A 20,901-nucleotide genomic window follows, 5' to 3' on the forward strand; every position below is an offset into this window, starting at 1 on the left:
AACTTTTAAAAATTCGAAACATAGTAATGTAATTGGAAAAACTTACGCTTGAAGGAAAAGTTCTCATAATTAAATCTTTGATTTGTTCCCAGGTAACATATGAATAATCTCAAACGAACATTCCGAAAAACTATAAAATTAAAATAAACGATTTGATTTATGAGTTCCTATGGACTCTCTATACAGTTGTGTTATCAGTCAAGAAAACAGGGTGGATTACATATGTTGGATATAGACTTTATTGATCAAATAAAAAAAGTTAAAATGATATATAAGCTTATCCATAGTGAAACAGAGGCATGGAATATCATAGGAAAATACTGGCTCTAAACTTATGATAACACTTTCAACATTGATTACTTTTTTCTTTGCAAATGTAGCACTACAAAAGGGTTAGACCTCCAGAAATACCAGATATATTTCATCAGGCCTTAATTCAATGGTAGTTAATTATTAAAAAATATTCTAATCACACCCGGGAAGGCATTTTTTGGCAATAGCAAAATATTATTTAAGCACAAAACACTTTTCTTTAAACAATTGTACAATAGCGGAATATCTAAAATCAAACATGTATGGAATAATACAGAAAGCAGATTTATTACCTCAGAAGCATTACAGAATAAATTAATCAACAGACATAACTGGATATACGAATATTCTTAAATAAAGAAGGCAATACCTAGTAATTAGTTACATATCTTAAAAAAATAAATAAGATGAAAAAGAAATAACTAAGATCACCGATGATCTGTGTCTAATATGCATTGAGAAAATTATAAATACACTTCAAAAAGTTTTTAAACACATTTTGTATAGCAATAACTCAAAAACTTAACAAATGAACAAATGGGAACAGTACTTTAATAACGAGGATATGAATTGGGAACTTATTTGGCAAACTATCAAATGTTAAATAGCAGAAATAAAAATATAAGGATTTTCAACTGAAACTTAAACAAAGAATAGTAATCACAGAACACAAACTTAAACAAATGAATAAATCAAACGGCCTATGTACATTCTGTTAAATGAATGAAGAAATCTAAACGGATTTATTTTATCCATGCCCAAAAATTGAATTACTTTGACAAAAAAATTAAAATATCATGATAAGGCTATTTAGCTTACCCCCAAATTATATTATGGAAGAAACACATTATGTTAGGACTGAATGATTATTTCAACAAGGAACAGCTAATCATTACCAGTTTGATTATAATAACAACAAAATGGTGGATTTTGAAAACAAAAATATTAATAAATATCAAAACATCGATCATGATGAAAATTATATATTCAGACACTAAAATTCATTTAATCGGCACAGCAAACATTTTTGGATTGGGTGCAATAAAAATATTAAAAAGGACACATGTAAAACACAGAAAAAAGTATTGTGTCGAAAGTGTCTTTTACACGTTTCAAGTTTTTTCGATGAAAAATGTGTTTAGCCACATACAAGTACGCAGATAAAACTATAGTGTTATGTTTTCCGCTTCGTGACCTATAGGTAACCTTTCCTGTGGACACAATAGTTACCGCTGTGACAATACAGGGACGATCCAAAACCCTTCAGCAATGGGTGAAGTCTTACTATTTACTTCACAGTATGGATAACGTCATATGGACAACGGTGACGTCATCAGACGGTACCCCAAAAGTAGGTATCACTAAATATACAGTATATCAAGACTGCCAAAGGTATATAGCAAAATGGTCTGTATAGCCAGATGGTCTATACATGCATATTGATTTATGTTAAAATTAGTCAAAGGGCTTATTCGTATATCAGAGGTGGTCGCTGAGGCAGGTTTTACTCTATACATACTTCCCACGCATACAATGTGGTATTTCTTATGATTCCCGTTTTTTTGGTTTTTTTATTAGGGCTTTTCACTTTTTGGTGAAAAGACCTATTGTTTTCGTTAAGTTTCTTATTCTTATTCTTATTAGGGCTTTTCACTTTTTGGTGAAAAGACCTATTGTTTTCGTTAAGTTTCTTATTCTTATTATTATTATTCTTATTATTATTATTCTTCTTCCTGTTTTTGTGAACGCTCTATCGGTCAAATGGTAAGACATAGGATAAAAATGATATCAGTATCTTTAAACCAAACATCTGAAGGTGATCCATGAACAAAATTAAGTAGGTCAAAAAATCCAAAATGGCCGCCATGACGTAAAACCTTAAAACACAAAAAATGCTATAACTCAAAAAGTATGAAAGCTTTTTCAAATCTGAAGGTATGTTATTGTAGGGAATGAACATATCTAACTTTTACCCGTGACATGTTTCCACAAAATATGTATCGTTTAAAAGCTCGCTATTAGGTCGAAGTTTACCAAATGTGACTATTTTTAGATTTTTTTTTATTATTCATTTTTTCTCCAATTTTTTTCAATACATTGATTCCGGATGTCTTTTTGAAGGTTTGGATGTCTTCAAAAATCAAATTGGTCCACTAATTAATTTTTTATGACGTAATTAATATTAAACTAAGATTTTTTTGCAAATTTCGACAATTATATTTTAAACATCTCCTCTGATTCCACCAGTCCGATCAAGCCCAAACTCACACAAGATCTTCAACTGATTACCGTGACTAATTCTTGTTAATATGGTGTTGATTCAAATTCAAATATGGCCGCAATGGCCGCAATGACGTCACTTCCGGTTTAACCTAGACAGCCATAACTCGTTAACCACTGAGCCAATTTCTTTCAGTTTTTTATATGTTGTGTAGAATGGCATACTGAGAAACTTTGTAATTGTACATTTTTCTCTAAAATGTCAACTTCCGGTTGTTTATTGACTCATAGTGCAAAATCGCCGTTTTCGGTGAAAATCACGAAAAAAACTTCTTCTCAAGTTCTACATAGTATAGAGGCTTCATGTTTTGCATGAAGTAAGCTTAGGTAGTTGACTATCGGGTTTGAAAAAATAAACGAGCTTGACCTTCATCCAAGGTCACAGAGTGCGTGTGATTGTAGAGATATGAAAATGATCCTGTGAAAATTCAGCTCATTTAGACAGCCGTAGCTCGTTAACCACAAATACAATTACTTTCATTTTTGGATATGTTATGAAGAATAGCATACCAAGAAACTTTGTAATTGTACATTTTTCTCTAAAATGTCAACTTCCGGTTGTTTATTGACTCATAGTGCCAAATCGCCGTTTTCGGTGAAAATCACGAAAAAATCTTCTTCTCAAGTTCTACATAGTATAGAGGCTTCATGTTTTGCATGAAGTAAGCTTAGGTAGTTGACTATCGGGTTTGAAAAAATAAACGAGCTTGACCTTCATCCAAGGTCACAGAGTGCGTGTGATTGTAGAGTTTGGAAATAATCCTGTGAAAATTCAGCTCATTGAGACAGCCGTAGCTCTATAACTACAAAGCCAATTACTTTCATTTTTGGATATGTTATGTAGAACAGCATACTGAGAAACTTTGTAATTGTACATTTTCTCTAAAATGTCAACTTTCGATTGATCATTGACTCAGTGCAAAATCGCCGTTTTCGGTGAAAATCGCGAAAAAATCTTCTTCTCAAGTTCTACATAGTATAGAGGCTTCATGTTTTGCATGAAGTAAGCTTAGGTAGTTGACTATCGGGTTTGAAAAAATAAACGAGCTTGACCTTCATCCAAGGTCACAGAGTGCGTGTGATTGTAGAGTTTGGAAATAATCCTGTGAAAATTCAGCTCATTGAGACAGCCGTAGCTCTATAACTACAAAGCCAATTACTTTCATTTTTGGATATGTTATGTAGAACAGCATACTGAGAAACTTTGTAATTGTACATTTTCTCTAAAATGTCAACTTTCGATTGATCATTGACTCAGTGCAAAATCGCCGTTTTCGGTGAAAATCGCGAAAAAATCTTCTTCTCAAGTTCTACATAGTATAGAGGCTTCATGTTTTGCATGAAGTAAGCTTAGGTAGTTGACTATCGGGTTTGAAAAAATAAACGAGTTTGACCTTCATCCAAGGTCACATAGTGCATAGGATTTATCATTTTAGAGCTATGAAAATGATCAAGTGAAAATACAGCTCTCTGAGACAGCTGCAGCTCGTGAACCACATAGCCAATTTCTTTGAGTGCCTGTGATTTAAGAGTTAAGAAAATTAAATTCATTGAAACAGCCTTACCTCGTTAACCAGAAATCCAATTTTATTTGTTTTTGGATATGTTATGTAGAATCAAAAATGGAAGAATTCAATTATTCACCACTTTTCTGTAAAACATCAACTTCCGGTTGGAAATAAGGGTGAAATTTCTTTAGGGGTTTAAGATTAAATGTTTTTTCTTAAATGCGCTAAATTATAACATTTCAGTGTCTAATATTATCAGAAAATCTTTTCATGAGCTATATAAGGATATATTATTTTTCTTGAAAAACTACCCCACAGTAATCTTTCTTTTAGATGACAACTTTACTGGTCATGGATTTTGAATATATTTTTCTAACATAATGTGGTAAAACGTTACTAAAATTTTTGGTGTACAAGAACTGGAAATGGGTACACCATTTTGGTGAAAATTTGATATTGCTAAAAACAAGAACTTGCAAACAAATTATTTCAAATTTTTAAGTTACATATGTTAAGTCAAAATTTGTGGTATTGAATACTTTTGAATAATGTTATTGGTTTTCGAAATTGAACATTAATTTGATATAGCTTTGGACCTGAAAGTTAACCCTGGTGTACACCTCGGGATGGCAACATTAAATCAGCCTCTGGGGCCTTCTGAATTTTATAAAGGCATCTTACAGGTTCTCTGTCATAGTACCACAAACATGTACCTGGGTTTTATTAAATTGTTCGTGGGCAAAATTCAATGGTAGGTGTAACAGGTCCTTTCGTTCATTTCTACATAATATGACTGAAGGCAATGCCATAAAGGGCGCAGCCAGATGTTTCAGTAAGCATTAATTATGCAATGTTAAAAAGTTCAATTTATGGAAATAACGGAGACAAATTTTCTGTTTATTGTTTATTCATATATTCAAACTCTATCTTTGTCCCAAAAAACCCATTTGCAAAGGAAACCCACATTAGAGAAGAAAGAAACTTGAACGCTTGCAAATAAAGAGCAACAGCACTGACCTTCTGCCGGATGAAAATTACGTTCGTCGGATCTTAAAAGCGTTTGAATCGCTTGATTATATAATGAGCTGACCTCAAGCATCGAATTTACGCTGATGGGATTTTTTACAGTGGATAAAATAATGGCGGCCGCAAACTGAAGCTGTCAATGTGTAGGATTGAATTTTGAAGATTGTGTTTATTCTTATATTTTCATGTATGCGTTACTTTAGAAGTGTTTCGCACTTCGTGCCCTTTGGGAGGATAAATTGAGATTATTTGTCTTGAACGGTTTCCTCCTAAGAAAAAGCGTCCGGTTGTTTTGGGGTCACCGCAAATAAAAACGTCGTTTTTTTGTGAAATTCTGAATGTGTTACTTCTAGAGTTAGTTGCCTATCAGGTGTGAAAAAAATAACTTAGATTTTTATCCAATGTCATGGATTCAAAGTGGTTTTATTCTGCTACGGTGGTATGATTATAAAAAGAAACCTGGTTTAATGAAAAGGTTTTTGATGATGAATCGTCACTCCTCCCATGTGGATACAGGCAGATTTATACATTTAGAGTGCAAGAGCTTAGTCTTCAGAATATTTTGGGTAGGTTTTCAAGAAATCAAACGGCAGAATGTTTATGTAAATCACAACCCATCCCCCGAAATATCAACCATTTCAACTATCTCAACTGGAGAGAAGAGGGTTGAGTTGGTAGTATTCTACCACCATCTCATTGGCTGATATTCTATGGCGGAGGCCCGGGATGTAACACACCTCCATTTTTATGTCGCCAGATATATCAATTAGGTTCCTTTGAAAACGACACAGAAATAGCCTCATGATAGCTATAATAACACGGTACCACTTGTACATTTATATCATCAATGTTTTTAGCATATACATGGTCAATAAGCGTCCCCTTCTCTGTTGTTGGTTCTCCTACCAATTGTTTGTAGCCATAAGACTCCATAAGTGTTTTCACAAATGACATTTTCAATATGTTTTCATTGAAATCACCTAGAATTATTGAACTCGTCTTGGTATCGTCAATTTTCTTCACTAAAAGTCTCAATTTGTTTTTAAAGGTCTGAATGCTGTACGATGGTGGTCGATATATCGTAATGACAATGACAGTTTTAATCTTAAAAGCAATATATTCAAAATCATTCACCTCCAGGAATGTACGATTGAATTCGGCATTGTTTCTGCTCAACACTGCTACACCGCCATGTTCGGGTGCTTTTGATTCATCTGAGTAGCTGAATGACATTTTTCTGGTTTGATTATGTAAATGAAAGTTTGGAACATTGATACTTTCGTAAGTGTCATCTACTAGCCAGGTTTCCGTCAAACAAACATAATCTGCTTCGAGCATTCGTTTATTAACACGTATATCTCGTAGGTGCGGAATTAACCCTTCAGTGTTGTGATAAATAATTTGTATCGAATTTTGAACAGTTTGCTCATTTGTAATAATAAAATTGGGCATTCTTGCAAGTGAATCCTTTATCTTTGGATTGCAGAATATCATTTTCTGGTTAAAATTTATGATTGAAAGTCCTTGGACAGACGTAACTCTACTTAATGCTACATACGCTTGGCCTGGCGCAAATATTTTGTCCAAACAAACAACGGCTTTGTCAGTTGTAAGACCTTGGACTTTATGAACAGTACATGCCCATGCAAGTTTCAAAGGAAATTGACGTCTCACATTTCTATTGTTTCTACCTCGTACTACTTCCTGACGTTCTATTTTAACCAAAATATCACCTCCAACATTTCTACCATTTATTTTTCCAACTTTTTTATTTTCAAAAATAACTTCAACAAATTTTACTGATTCGCTGTTCTCTTCAGTTACCAATCCTTTTACTGTTCCAAATGCACCATTAACGAGTCCATCAGAAACATCTACATTTGATGTAAGCATGACACGAGCACCTACTGACAACCATAATGAACTTGGCAAGCTACATGCTCTTGTTTGTGTGTCGGTTATTTCATTTCTTGTCATTCTTCCACTGCGTTCATCTTTAGTCCAGTCTTCAGCATCAATACAAAGAGGGTCATCGCAAATTTCGTGTAATGCATTCAAATTGTGTGCATTCACCTGATCATTACATGCATATATATGTAAAGCGTTACTTTGTTCACCAGTTTCTCTGCTGGATAGCATTTGTATATCATTATCATTAAGATTTTCATTTTTTGGCTTGATGCGACATCGGTTTAGTACATTGGCAAATTCCTGGTCATCCTTCTGTCTCATTATTTCTTCTAATTCCACAATTGAGAAATTATCATTCCATAAGTCATAATAAATATCTCTGGTATACAAAGCTTTTCCCTTTACTGGGGGAAGCTGGTAGAAATCGCCTACAGCTAATACGCTGACCTTACCAAATGGAGAATGATCACCTGTTTGCTTTATTTGTCTCAAGCGTCCATGAACATAAGAGAGCAGTTTTTTGTCAACCATTGATATCTCATCTATTATGAGGAGTTGCAACTGACCAAGTTTACTTCGCATGGTGTTAATTCTTTCATCACCAAGTGGTTGATAATTTGATTTAGCATCTACAGGTATCGAAAATGCGTTATGAATAGTTGAACCGCCAATATTAAAAGCTGCAACACCAGTTGGTGCAACTAGCATAACTGCAATATCATCTGGATTTTGCAATGTTGGTGCAAAAAGTCTTGTGACCTCAAATAATAGATGGCTTTGATCAAATGACTTTTACCTGTACCAGCTCCTCCAGTTAGATACACATGTAGTGGTTCAGGTTCAAGACCATATAGTTTATGACAGCACCATTGCCGAATCTTGTAAAACACTTGACTTTGTTTTGAATTCATTGATCTCAGTATAGTTAAACCTTCATCTCTTGATACAACAGCTGGACATATTTCTACATCTTCGTTTTTCTTATTCCCAAGTAAATCTGGTATTCCTTTTATCTTTTCTGTATCGTCTCCTGAATTGCACTTTTCTAAATCGCATTCGATTCGTTGTACTTCTGATTCCGGACAAATGAGTGCCCATGCATCCTCTTGCGGTTCAAGTTTTTCCAAAATATTTTGTGCGTCATCTAATGCATCAACATCTTTTTCAAAAAAGTTACGGTTAGCATCTACTAATGACTGGACCTGTTTCAACTCTTCATCTCCTTCAAGTTTGACATATCCTGTATTGTAAAACTCTCCGTAAGTTTCGAAACCATTTGGTTTTAATTGTACATCTGTTCTAAATGGTAAGTACAGTTGAAGAATAGATTGAAAGTATTTCTCTGGTGTACGTGTGACTGAAAATCTAGGGTATCTTATTACGGCAAAGTCTGTTCGTGATCGCTTCATGACATACCCCAAACCATTTTGTAGAGTATGGACAATGTTCCGATGTTTAGAATCTTTGGACGCTTCACTTGATGATAATACTCTGTATTCAGAACAAAAGGTACCAAGACACATTTGGTCAAATTCTTCAGACCTAGGTCTTGCTTTGTACCTGTCGACCAGGTTAGTCATCCATATATTGCTGTCATCGATCTCTGCTTGGTTTTTTATAACAGATAACGGAAGACTCATTCGTACAGGGTTATCACCTATGGGTATGAATTGAACTTTTCTTGAACTTTGTTTTAGTTTCAAGTTGCAAACCCTAAATGTAGCTTCCTGTGCGCTTACTTCCCGATGATGAAGATACACACTTCCAATTTTTTTCATGGCCTTTTCTGCATCACAGTTGCCCTCTTTAGCTTAAGTCTGAGCATGATCGAGTGTTTGACTGATTTCCCTTTCGGCTTTGGAAATATATGACACTATGTAAACAACACATGCGTATGCATCGGTTATATACTGAATATCCATATTTGCGTTCCAGCATTGCAGTAAGTGTGGATTGTACTGGTTTGTCCAGGTTTCATTTACATCTCTCTTTAAAACCACATTTGTTTTTTTCGTGAGAGTATTGCATGCTTGTTCAAACATAGATTGTGTCAATCCTAGTTCATGAAATATGGTTTCTACTGTTTCAGTATCATAGTCTGCAGATGTTATACGTTCCCACAAAGAACCCAATGTAGCTTTTGCCATTTCAACAGACATATTTCCAATTTTCATGTTATGTGAACAAATTTCTTCAAACTCTTCAGCACTCATTGTTAGGTCTGACTTTTTTATGTCTTTTGAATTGTTTTGTGGACGTGAAACAAATGTCTCGGCTGATGGTGGTCTAGGAAAGTTAAATCGACATGCTTTCCCACCCTTTTTACAAGACTTAGAATGTCGTTTACTATGTTGTTGGACACTTGTAACTATTTTGTGCAGTTCTGTTTCGCTATCCGGAGGCATTCTACATGTAACATATTCATTAACAAAATCGACTATGTCTGCATCATCATCTTTGTCCAACTGTGGGGCATTCTCTATCCAGAATAAACAATGAGTGTGCGGTGACCCTCTCTGTTGGAATTCAACTCTATAGAAATAGTCAATAACGTTACCTATTGGATTAGCTTTGGACATGATAACATCCTTTAAGAAATAGTGAAAGCGGTGTTCAAACATTCTAGCTACTGTTATAGGATTGCTTTTTAATACATCATTTTTCTCTTTCCATCCTAACATTTCTATTTTTCTTTTATCATTTTGCTGATTTAAAATGCATTCCATTACTTCGGTCCACCTCATTTCTGCTGCTGAAAATGAGCAAAACCATGTTGGAAGCCCAAGCTGACGTAACATAGCAAACAGATCTTTTTGTGTTGCTTGCCAATACGGTGGTGTACCTCTTATTGGTTTAAGGAACTTGTAACCTTCGTCGTTTTTTAGGATCGATTTAATGTTTTCATGGTTTTTAAATGTTTCAGAAGTGACATTTTTTTCATCTTGACCAATACTGGTTCCTTTTCTCAAAGCTATCGAGACATTCGATACCACTTGTTGTAATTCTGATATATATTGTGCAAAGAATATGAAATCTGTGTTTTTTGCAAACCTATTGTCTGCATTCATTAATCTGTTATGCAAATATCTACATAAAGTTATGCTTATATCACGGTCATCACTAAAAACATTTTCCCCGTCTGGAAATAATACAGGAAATGCTTTTGCTTCAATCCCCTTTTCCATTAAAACACTAATTGGGTTGTTTTTCTCGCATGGAGCTACTGAAAATATTTTGTCAAAATATTGATCAAGAACTTCTTGTCCTATATCCACAGGTTGTAAACAAGTATCAAGTGGCAAAGCGTGAAGTGCATTATCAACACCGTCATCAACCGCTTCATTGTCATTATTTTCTGCATTTTTGTTTTCTACCTCATTTTCCACATTGGTGTTCTCAGTGTTTACCTCAATAGGGTTTTCCCAAAATTCCTCTACTTTCACATTTGCGTACCACTTATTTCTATCCTTTAAATATGCAATTGCCTTTTCAAGATGGCTTGTATTTACAAAATGATAGTCATAATGACCTTTGTATGACAGTTTTCTTTTCAGTTTTACACGAATTAATTGGTTATCACTCTCACATCTAGGTAAACTTGTAATGGACGTGTTAATATCTGCTGGAACACACACAACTGGTCCATGAACACCATATTGTCCACCTTTCGGTAAAGGTATCATTTTCATAAATGGCACAATTATTGAAATCAAATGCGATTCAATTGGATTTAAACACTTGAGTTCTGAAGGGATATCAACGATTTCCATTTTGTTCATTGCTGCCTCACTGGGAATTTTTCCATCTAGTAATTTTCTATGACATGTAAAGCAAATCCACAAAAAACACATGTTTGAGCACTGGTGGTTGTCATCATCTGAACAAGGATTAACAAATCGTTCAGATATGCAAAGTTGTGCAACCTCGATACTTTTCTGTCCCATTTTAACATAATTATCCATGTGACATCGTAGGACCTGTTTCCTAAAAAGCAATTTGTGACAGACAGAACATATATGATCAGGAAATTCCTTAATAATGTTTGAAAATGTGTTAATAACAAAGTTTAAATCTTGCTTTTGGTTTTCTAATTTATTTCTTGTTTTTTTAACTCTATCTTTAACCTTCTTTTTATGGGCGTCTAACCCATACTTTCTTTTAGATGCACTTTTCAAACTTTCTTTGTGCTGTTCGTTGCATTCATATTTTCTTTTTGATGAATTAATTTTAGTTTGTGCTCTTCATTACATTTATACTTTCTTTTTGATGCAGCTTTTACACTTTCTTTATGTTCTTCATTGATCTCATATTTTCTTTTTGATGCAGCTTTTACACTTTCTTTATGTTCTTCATCGATCTCATACTTTCTTTTTGATACAGCTTTTAATTTTTCCCTGTGCTCTTCGTTGATTTTATATTTTCCCTTTGATGCAGTTTTTACACTTTCCCTGTGCTCCTCATTGCATTCATATTTCCTTTTTGATAAATTAATTTTATTTTGTCTGTGCTCTTCGCAACATTCATACTTTCTTTTTGATGCAGCTTTTACACTTTCTTTATGTGCTTCATTGATCTCATACTTTCTTTTTGATGCAGCTTTTACACTTTCTTTATGTGCTTCATTGATCTCATACTTTCGTTTGGATGCAGCTTTTATATTTTCTCTGTGCTCCACGTCGCATTGGTATTTCCTTTTTGATGCCTTGATCACATTTTGCTTGTGCTCATTGTCCGTAGCGTATTTCATAATTGAATTGGCCATTTTACATTCTTTGTATGTATTGTCATTTGCGTATTTCTTGTTTGTATTGGCTTTTTTAGATTCCTTTTATACGCTATCAAATGCATACTTTAATCTTAGTTTTTCCTTTTTCCCTTCGTACAACCTGTAATCAGTTTTATTTCCAAAAGAATCTGTTACCTCAATAGATTTATGTCTGTATTCTCTCATTCTTAACTTCCTTTCTATTTGCTTTTTCTTGTAAGACTTCCTGATTTGTTTCTTTTTAGGGAATAACAAACCTGTATCATGAACATCTTGAGCTATTGCTCTAGAACAGTTACTTAGATTTGAAGTTTCAGCAGCTTGATTAAATGTTCCGCTAAGATCAACAGCGAGTTGTCTTTTGACAGTAACTGCAGTAATTTCGAACCTGTCGTGCATGTTGTAATTCATTGACAGAGCCAATTGAATGCAATGATCATACACCTCATCAATGCAAGATCGATGAACAACTACACTTCTCCCGCAGGGTATTTGTAAACCTAAAGAATTCCTTGAATGAGAATCGAAAGCGTAGTATCCGCCAGCTTCCTTAATAATTATAAACGTGTTTCCTTTAAATGTAATAAAAGCACCATGACTTTCAGGTTGGTTTAACGCGGCATGTAATGCTTCATTCAGTGTGACAAACAGTAACACATCGAGATCTTGACCTGTATGTCCAAGTGTACCCTCTAGGGGTTCCTGAAACTCGAACTGGTATTTTTTCCCATAACATTCTAGCTCTCTTGGTATTTCATTTATAGACACGTATTCGTGGTGCATTGTAGAGCTCTGCTGAAGGAAACCATATACCTCGTCGCCTTCAATCAGTATTTGGTCCAGGTCCGGACTCATCCACGTACTAAAAGGTTTTTCTTTGCTATATATAAGAGCTGCTAAACTGTTCATTACACATTGTTTCCCTGCATTGTCTAAAAATCTTGGGTGTCCCTGATGAAAAGTTCCCTGCACCGATTCATGCATGTCCCTTTGCGTCTTTATTTTTTCAAAACTTTTGCAAGGCTGGCATTCATTCTCATCTAAATGAGAACTGCGTTCATTCAAAGATTTAAAAGCTGTCGAATTCGGTTTTTTTGCAACTGATTCTACACAAGCGCCTGGTCTTTTGAGCACTTCTTTGTCATTGTCAAACTGTTTTGTTTGTTTTATACGTATATCTTTACCACTACATACAGATGGCCGATTACAACCAGCAAATGTTTCAACATTTCCAAAAGTATCTTCAACGCATAACACTACATCATAATGAGCTCGATATCTATGTATCAGATATATTGCTTCTTGTTCTACTTCTCTGTTTCGATCTACCTGCTTTGCTGAAAATTTCAACCAAGATGACATATTCTCTTCATAGATGTACACATCGGTACCGAGAAAATCAGCAGCGGCCAATATTTCAATTTCTGTCGCCCATGTTCCATTTTCAAGCATTTTTTTCTTCATCACCCAATCACTAACAGATTTATAACCAGATCTCAAGTGACTATTGTATTGGTTAGCATTCTGAATCATGTGTATAACGGTGTCGTGACGAATTTTTCTATGGTGCGTTTCATCATTACTTAGGTTATACGACAATGCTCTGAAAAAGCAGTTACCATCACCAAGTATTCGTTTTGTTTGCTTAGGCTTACCCAATATTTTATCATTCGTTTTTTCTTTTTCATTGCGACAATGACTGCTGATTTTCAATTTCTTTGTCAATCTCTGTTGTGTTCCAGTGGATAATGGATTAAAGTAAAACACTGCAGGCCCAGTTTCACTTTCAAATTGAACTTCATCTGTTTGTTCAAATTCAGCCGTTTCATCTATTGTCTGTTCAGTGGTATCTCTGGTTGGACCAGCAAAATATTCATGTGAATCATTCTGTTGACTGGACAACTGGTCTATTTTGTTTTTTATCAAAGCTTTCATTTCTTTAGGGATCGGTAATGAAACATGCTCGTTTTTCTTTAATGTTTTCCCCAATTCACGTGGTTTTCTACATGTTCCCATCGAACTTACAACATTTTCTTTTTCTGAGTTTCCATTGTCTGTAGCGCGACACTTTTCTTCATTGTCATTAAGAATTGGAATATCTGTTTTACATTTACTCTCAGAATCTTTGCATTGATTCTGTTTGTTTGGTTTTTCTTTTTGTTTTCTTTTTTTCTGTTTATGTAATGTTTCCAGTTTTTCTTTGTGTGGTTTTAATTTCATGTTTTTGGTTTTAATTCTTCTACGGTTGGTTGGTTTCTCGCAAGAATACCTTAATTGAGAAGTACGGTGTATCCCTTTAACACGATTCATCTTTTGCTTTGAAATGTCAATAGCTATTGTTTTCTCAGACTTTTCATTCATTTTATTTTTTCTAATTTTTCTATCTGCCTTTGCAGTGATCAGCATTATATTGAAGCGAGGCTTGTGTTTGCCTTTCAGAGTTTGCTTTTGAACACTAACTTTTAAGGATGGTTTGACAATTTCAGCTTTTTTAAACGAGGTAGCATCCTCACTAGCACATTCCGATTTTTTAAACGAGGTAGCATCCTCACTAGCACATTCAGATGTTTTTAACGAGGTAGCATCCTCGTTAGCACATTCAGATTTTTTAGACGAGGTAGCATCCTCGCTAGCACATTGAGATTTTTTAGACGAGGTAGCATCCTCGCTAGCACATTCAGATTTTTTAGACGAGGTAGCATCCTCACTAGCACATTCAGATGTTTTTAACGAGGTAGCATCCTCACTAGCACATTCAGATGTTTTTAACGAGGTAGCATCCTCACTAGCACAAATAGCTTTGTTGAACAAGGTAGCATCCTCCGGTGTCTCAGTAAGTACCCTCTTCTTCGCCAAACCCTTACGCCAGTTCTTCTTCCGAGGCATTCTGAATCTGCAAAATCTATCTATTTTAAATTCAACAAAGGCAATTCAAAATTGCAAGATAAAAAATTGAATGGCAGAGAAACCAAGGTGTTGGATAAACTTATTGTGGAATTAAGGTTATGTTAATGAAGTAAAAAGTTGAAATTTAGTTATTATTCCTAATCCAAATAGAATGCATCAAACTAATGACAATGGCTTTAATGAAAACAAATGCTGCGCCAAATGATGTCTTTCACGAAGTTAGGGAAATCGCCCAGGAAGCAAAACTAAATGTTACATGTAAGAATATTAGCGCAAACCCTTTTAATACGGTTAAACAAATGCAGGGGGCTGTGCTATGGCCAAATTAAATTTGCCCATTAGAGGTGTGTGACAGGGTTCCCTTTTTTATCCAGAACGGTATCCAAATCCTGATTAATATCGTCAACAGAAAATAATTTGAAGAATATTTATCACGAGATGCAAAATACAACACGAAAGTATTATGGAGGTATATTAAATCAAAATCAAAATGCTCTTGCAGGTAGGACGTTAGAATTGTAGGTGCTGCCTTTATTGCATTAGGAAAGAGAAAGTCAGTTAGGAAGAAGATAAAAGATAAGATCCTAAATTTAGTCGCCTTTTACGATCATGCAATAGGGACAGCAGGTACAATTCTAACGCCCTACCTGCAGGGCCATTCTTTCTCTTCTTCCTAACTGACTTTATCTTTCCTAATGCCTCCCTTGACATCGCCTCACTTTTGGTCTTGAGTTGAGCGTTCGCCCCTGTGAGGAAGGCTCTGGGTTCTGTCCCCTGGCCGAGACACACCAAAGTCTATGAAAGTGGTAGTTTCTGCTCCTGCTTAGCGCTCAGCATACAAGGAGTGGGACGACTGGTTCGCCCGTTGTCAGTATAATGTGACCGGGTGGGGTATGTTGCTTGGTGTCTTCGACGGCATGCTTCAGTGATATAGAATTATAAACAGACCAACAGTTCCAATATACAAGAAGACACAACATGAATATACCAAAACAGGAAACAGACGTTTAGGTGAAAAGCCCGTCAAATTGTCTCGGTGACAATTTCTAGTTATTCTTATTATTCTTCTTCCTGTTTTTGTGAACGCTCTATCGGACAAACGGTAAGACATAGGATAAAAATTATTTCAGTATGTTTAAGCCATGAAACTAAAGGTGATCCATGAATAAAATTAAGTAGGTCAAAAAATCCAATATGGCCGCCACGACGGAAAACATTAAAACACAAAAACTGCTCTAACTCAAAAAGTTTGAAAGCTATTTCAAATATGAAGGTATTTTATTGTAGGGAATGAACATATCTAATTTTTTTCCGTTACATGTTAATACAAAATATGTCTCGTGAAAAAGCTCGCTAGAGGTCAAAGTTTACCAAAAGTGACTATTTTTAAGATTTTTTTTAATTATTCATTTCACCCCAACTTTTTGCATTGCATCCATGCAGTATGTCATTCTGAAGGTTTTGATGTCTTCAAACTTAAAATTGGTCCACTAATTATTTTTTTATGACGTAATTATATTTAACTAAGAATGTTTTGCAAATTTCGACAATCATATTTTAAACATCTTCTCTGATTCCACCAGTCCGATTAACCCCAAACTCACAGAAGATCTTCCAATTATCACCGTGACCAATTCTTGTTAATATGGTGTCGATTCAAATTCAAATATGGCCGCAATGATGTCACTTCCGGTTTAACCTAGACAGCTATATCTCGTTAACCACTGAGCCGATTTCTTTCATTTTGTTATATGTTATGTAGAATAGTATATGGAGAAACTTTGTAATTGTACATTTTTCTCTAAAATGTCAACTTCCGGTTGATCATTGACTCATATTGGAAATTCGCCATTTTCGGTGAAAATCATGAAAACAACTTCTTGTCAAGTTCTACATGGTATAGAGGCTTGATATTGTGCATGAAGCATGCTTAGGTAGTTGACTATCAGTTTTGAAAAAATAAACGACCTTGACCTTCATCCGAGGTCACAGAGTGCTCCTGATTTTAAAGCTATGAAAATGATCCAGTGAAAATACAGCTCATTGAGACAGCCGTAGCTCGTTAACCACAATGCTAATTTCTTTGATTTTTGGATATGTTATGTAGAATTGAAAGTGAAACAATTAACTTAATTACCACTTTTCTGTTATACGTGAAATTTCGGTTGTAAATAAGGGTCAAAGTTCAAAAGTGCAATTTTTCGACAAAATCATTAATAAATCTTCTTCTCAAATTCTAGAAGGCATAGACACATAATATTAGGCATGTAGCATGCTGACATAAATGCCTACCTAGATTGTTAATATGATTGACCTTCATCGATATTCAAGGTCACAGGGGCCAAAAAACCTAAAATATCCAAATGACGTCTGCTGTTCTGCAAGGCCTAGATACCTAATATAGATATGCATGATGCTGAAATAAATGGCTACCAAGTTTGTAAATAAGAATGAAAATGATCCAGCGAAAATACATCTCATTGAGACAGCTTTTTAAGACTTTTTTTATATGTTCTATATAATCGAAAATGACACAATTAAATTTTTTACCACTTTTCTGTGAAACGTGAACTTCTGATTGCAAATAACGTCAACGTTCAAAAGTGCAATTTTTCGACAAAAACATTAAAAATATTTCTTAAAGACCTAGATACCTAATAATAAGCTTCTAATAATAAGCATGTAGCATGGCATGCTGATATAAATTCCAACAACTTTTGATAATATGATTGACCTTGAACTTCATTCAAGGTAACATGGGCCAAAAATTCTAAAGTCTTCAAATGACTGAATTTTAGAAGGCCTAGAGACAAGGTAATAGGCATATAGCATGCTGATGTCTTTGTTTGATTAATTAGCGTACTATTAACAGCCAGGGTCATGTAAGGACGGTCTCCCATGCATGTGGTGTGTTGCGTGTATGAAGTGTGGGTGTATGTTTTGGGGGACTACATTTGAAACAGACCCATACGGTCAAGCTGTACTGACAACGGGCGACCAGTCGTTCCATTCCCTCTATGCGGAAACTACCACTAGAAACAGAAACTAGACTATGGTGTGTCTCGGCCAGTGTACAGAACCCAAAGCCTTCCTCACAGCACTCAACAAAACTGAAACCCAAAAAATAAGGCGTTGTAAAGAGAGAAGTTAATAAACATGTAAGGAAGGCAGAAAGAAAAGAAAACATCCTAAATCTAGACGCCTTTTACGATCATGCGTCACGGACAGCAAGTACAATTCTTAACCCCTACCTGCAGGGCCAGCATGCTGACATAAATGCCTATAACGTTTGACATGAACGACCATGACCTTCATCCAAGGTCATAGAGTTCATGTGATTGTGATTTGTGAAATTCTGCATTTTTTTCCTTCTCGAGTTCTATAATGTCTAGAGGCTACATATTCTACATGAATCATGCTTAGATATATAGGTTTGAAAAAATAAACGGCTTAGACATTTATCCAATGTCATATATTTTAAGTGGTTTTATCGTACTACCGCGGTATGATTATGAAAAGAAACCTCCTGTTTGATGCAAAAGGTTTTTGATGTAGAAACGCCATCTCTCCCGTGTGGAAACAGGCAGATTTAAACATGCATATCCCGTGCAAGAGCTTAGTCTTTAGAATATTTTGTGTAGGTCTTCAAGAAATCAGACTGCACGATATTTATGTAAATCACAACCCCTGAACAACACCTCCCCCGAAATCTCAATCCTCTGTTCTGATCTCAGTTGGAGAGCAGATGGTTCAATTGGTAGTATTCTACCACCATCTCTGTGTTTGAAAAGTTATGGTGATGACCCGGTATGTAACAGACCTCCATTTGTATGTTTCAGGATATATCAATTCGGTCCATTTCAAAACGACACTGAAATAGCCTCGTGATAGCTATAATAACATGGTACCACTTGCACATTTATATCATCAATGTTTTTAACATATACATGATCAATAAGCGTTCCCTTCTCTGTTGTTGGTTCTCTTACCAATTGTTTGTAGCCACAAGACTCCATAAGTGTTTTCACAGATGATGATGTTTTCAATATGTCTTGATTGAAATCTCCTAGAATAATTGAACTCATCTTGGTATCGTCAATTTGCTTCACTAAATGTATCAATTTATCTTTAAAGTTCTGAATGTTGTATGATGGTGGTCGATATATCGTAATGACAATGACAGTTTTAATCTTAAAAGCAATATATTCAAAATCGTTCACCTCCAGGAATGTACGATTGAATTCGGCATTGTTTCTGCTCAACACTGCTACACCGCCATGTTCGGGTGCTTTTGATTCATCTGAGTAGCTGAATGACATTTTTCTGGTTTGATTATGTAAATCAAAGTTTGAAACATTGATATTTTCGTAAGTGTCATCTACTAGCCAGGTTTCTGTCAAACAAACATAATCTGCTTCGAGCATTCGTTTATTACCGCGTATATCTCGTAAGTGCGGAATTAACCCTTCAGTGTTATGATAAATAATGTTGGTCGAATTTTGAACAGTTTGCTCATTCATAGTAATGAAATTGGGCATCCTTGCAAGTGCATCCTTTATCTTTGGATTGCAGAATATCATTCTCTGGTTATAATTTATGATTGAAAGTCCTTGGATAGACGTAACTCTACTTAATGCTACATACGCTTGGCCTGGCGCAAATATTTTATCAAAACAAACAACAGCTTTTTCAGTTGTAAGACCTTGGACTTTATGAACAGTACAAGCCCATGCCAGTTTCAAAGGAAATTGACGTCTTACATTTCTACTGTTTTTACCTCGTACTTCTTCCTGTCGTTCTATTTTAACCAATATATTATCTCCAACATGTATACCATTTATTCTTCCAATCTTTTTATTGTCAAAAATAACTTCAACAAATTTTACTGATTCGCTGTTCACTTCAGTTACCAATCCTTTTACTGTTCCAAATGCACCATTAACGAGTCCATCAGAAACATCTACATTTGAGGTAAGCATGACACGAGCACCTACTGACAACCATAATGAACTTGGCAAGGTACAGGCTCTTGTGTGTGTGTCGGTGATTTCATTTCTTGTCATTCGCCCACTGCGTTCATCTTTAGTCCAGTCTTCAGCCTCAATACAAAGGGGGTCATCGCAAATTTCGTGTAATGCGTTTAAATTGTGCGCATTCACCTGATCATTACATGCATATATATGTAAAGCGTTACTTTGTTCACCAGTTTCTCTGCTGGATAGCATTTGCATATCATTATCATTAAGAGTTTTATTTTTTGACTTGATGCGGCATCGGTTTAGTACATTGGCAAATTCCTGGTCATCCTTCTGTCTCATTATTTCTTCTAATTCCGCAATTGAGAAATTATCATTCCATAAGTCATAAAAAATATCTCTGGTATACAAAGCTTTTCCTTTCACTGGGGGTAGCTGATAGAAATTGCCTACAGCTAATACACTGACCTTACCAAATGGAGAATGATCACCTGTTTGCTTTATTTGTCTCAAGCGTCCATGAACATAAGAGAGCAGCTTTTTGTCAACCATTGATATCTCATCTATTATGAGTAGTTGCAACTGACCAAGTCTACTTCGCATGGTGTTAATTCTTTCATCACCAAGTGGTTGATAATTCGATTTAGCATCTACAGGTATCGAAAATGCGTTATGAATAGTTGACCCGCCAATGTTAAAAGCTGCAACACCAGTTGGTGCAACTAACATAACTGAAATATCATCTGGATTTTGCAATGTAGGTGCAAAAAGTCTAGTGACCTCATAATAGATGGCTTTGATCAAATGACTTTTTCCTGTACCAGCTCCTCCAGTTAGATACACATATAGTGGTTTAGGTTCAAGACCTTGTAGTTTATGACAGCACCACTGCCGAATCTTGTAAAACACTTCACTTTGTTTTGAATTCATTGATCTCAGTATAGTTAAACCTTCATCTCTTGATACAACAGCTGGACATATTTCTGCATCTTCATTTTTCTTATTGCAAAGTAAATCTGGTATTCCTTTTACCTCTTCTGTATCGTCTCCTGAATTGCTCTTTTCTAAATCACATTCAATTCGTTGTACTTCTGATTCCGGACAAATGAGTGCCCATGCGTCCTCTTGCGGTTCAAGATGTTCCAAAATATTTTGTGCTTCCTCTAATGCATCTACGTCCTTTTCAAAAAAGCTACGGTTAGCATCTACTAATGAC

At 35.2% G+C, this 20,901-nt stretch overlaps 1 protein-coding gene across 1 annotated transcript in view; it reads left to right on the forward strand.

The window, feature by feature from the left end:
* The first annotated feature begins 1,532 nt into the window (after positions 1–1,532).
* Positions 1,533–20,901, forward strand: part of LOC138330707 (uncharacterized) — a 64,537-nt gene continuing 45,168 nt past the window's right edge. Inside the window, exon 1 of the mRNA XM_069278242.1 lies at positions 1,533–1,663. Coding sequence (XP_069134343.1) covers positions 1,613–1,663 — 51 coding nt within the window. The 5' untranslated portion in view covers positions 1,533–1,612. The remainder of the gene's footprint in view (positions 1,664–20,901) is intronic.

Source organism: Argopecten irradians, chromosome 9 (genome assembly GCF_041381155.1).
Source record: "Argopecten irradians isolate NY chromosome 9, Ai_NY, whole genome shotgun sequence".
Taxonomy (NCBI): Eukaryota; Metazoa; Mollusca; class Bivalvia; order Pectinida; family Pectinidae; genus Argopecten; species Argopecten irradians.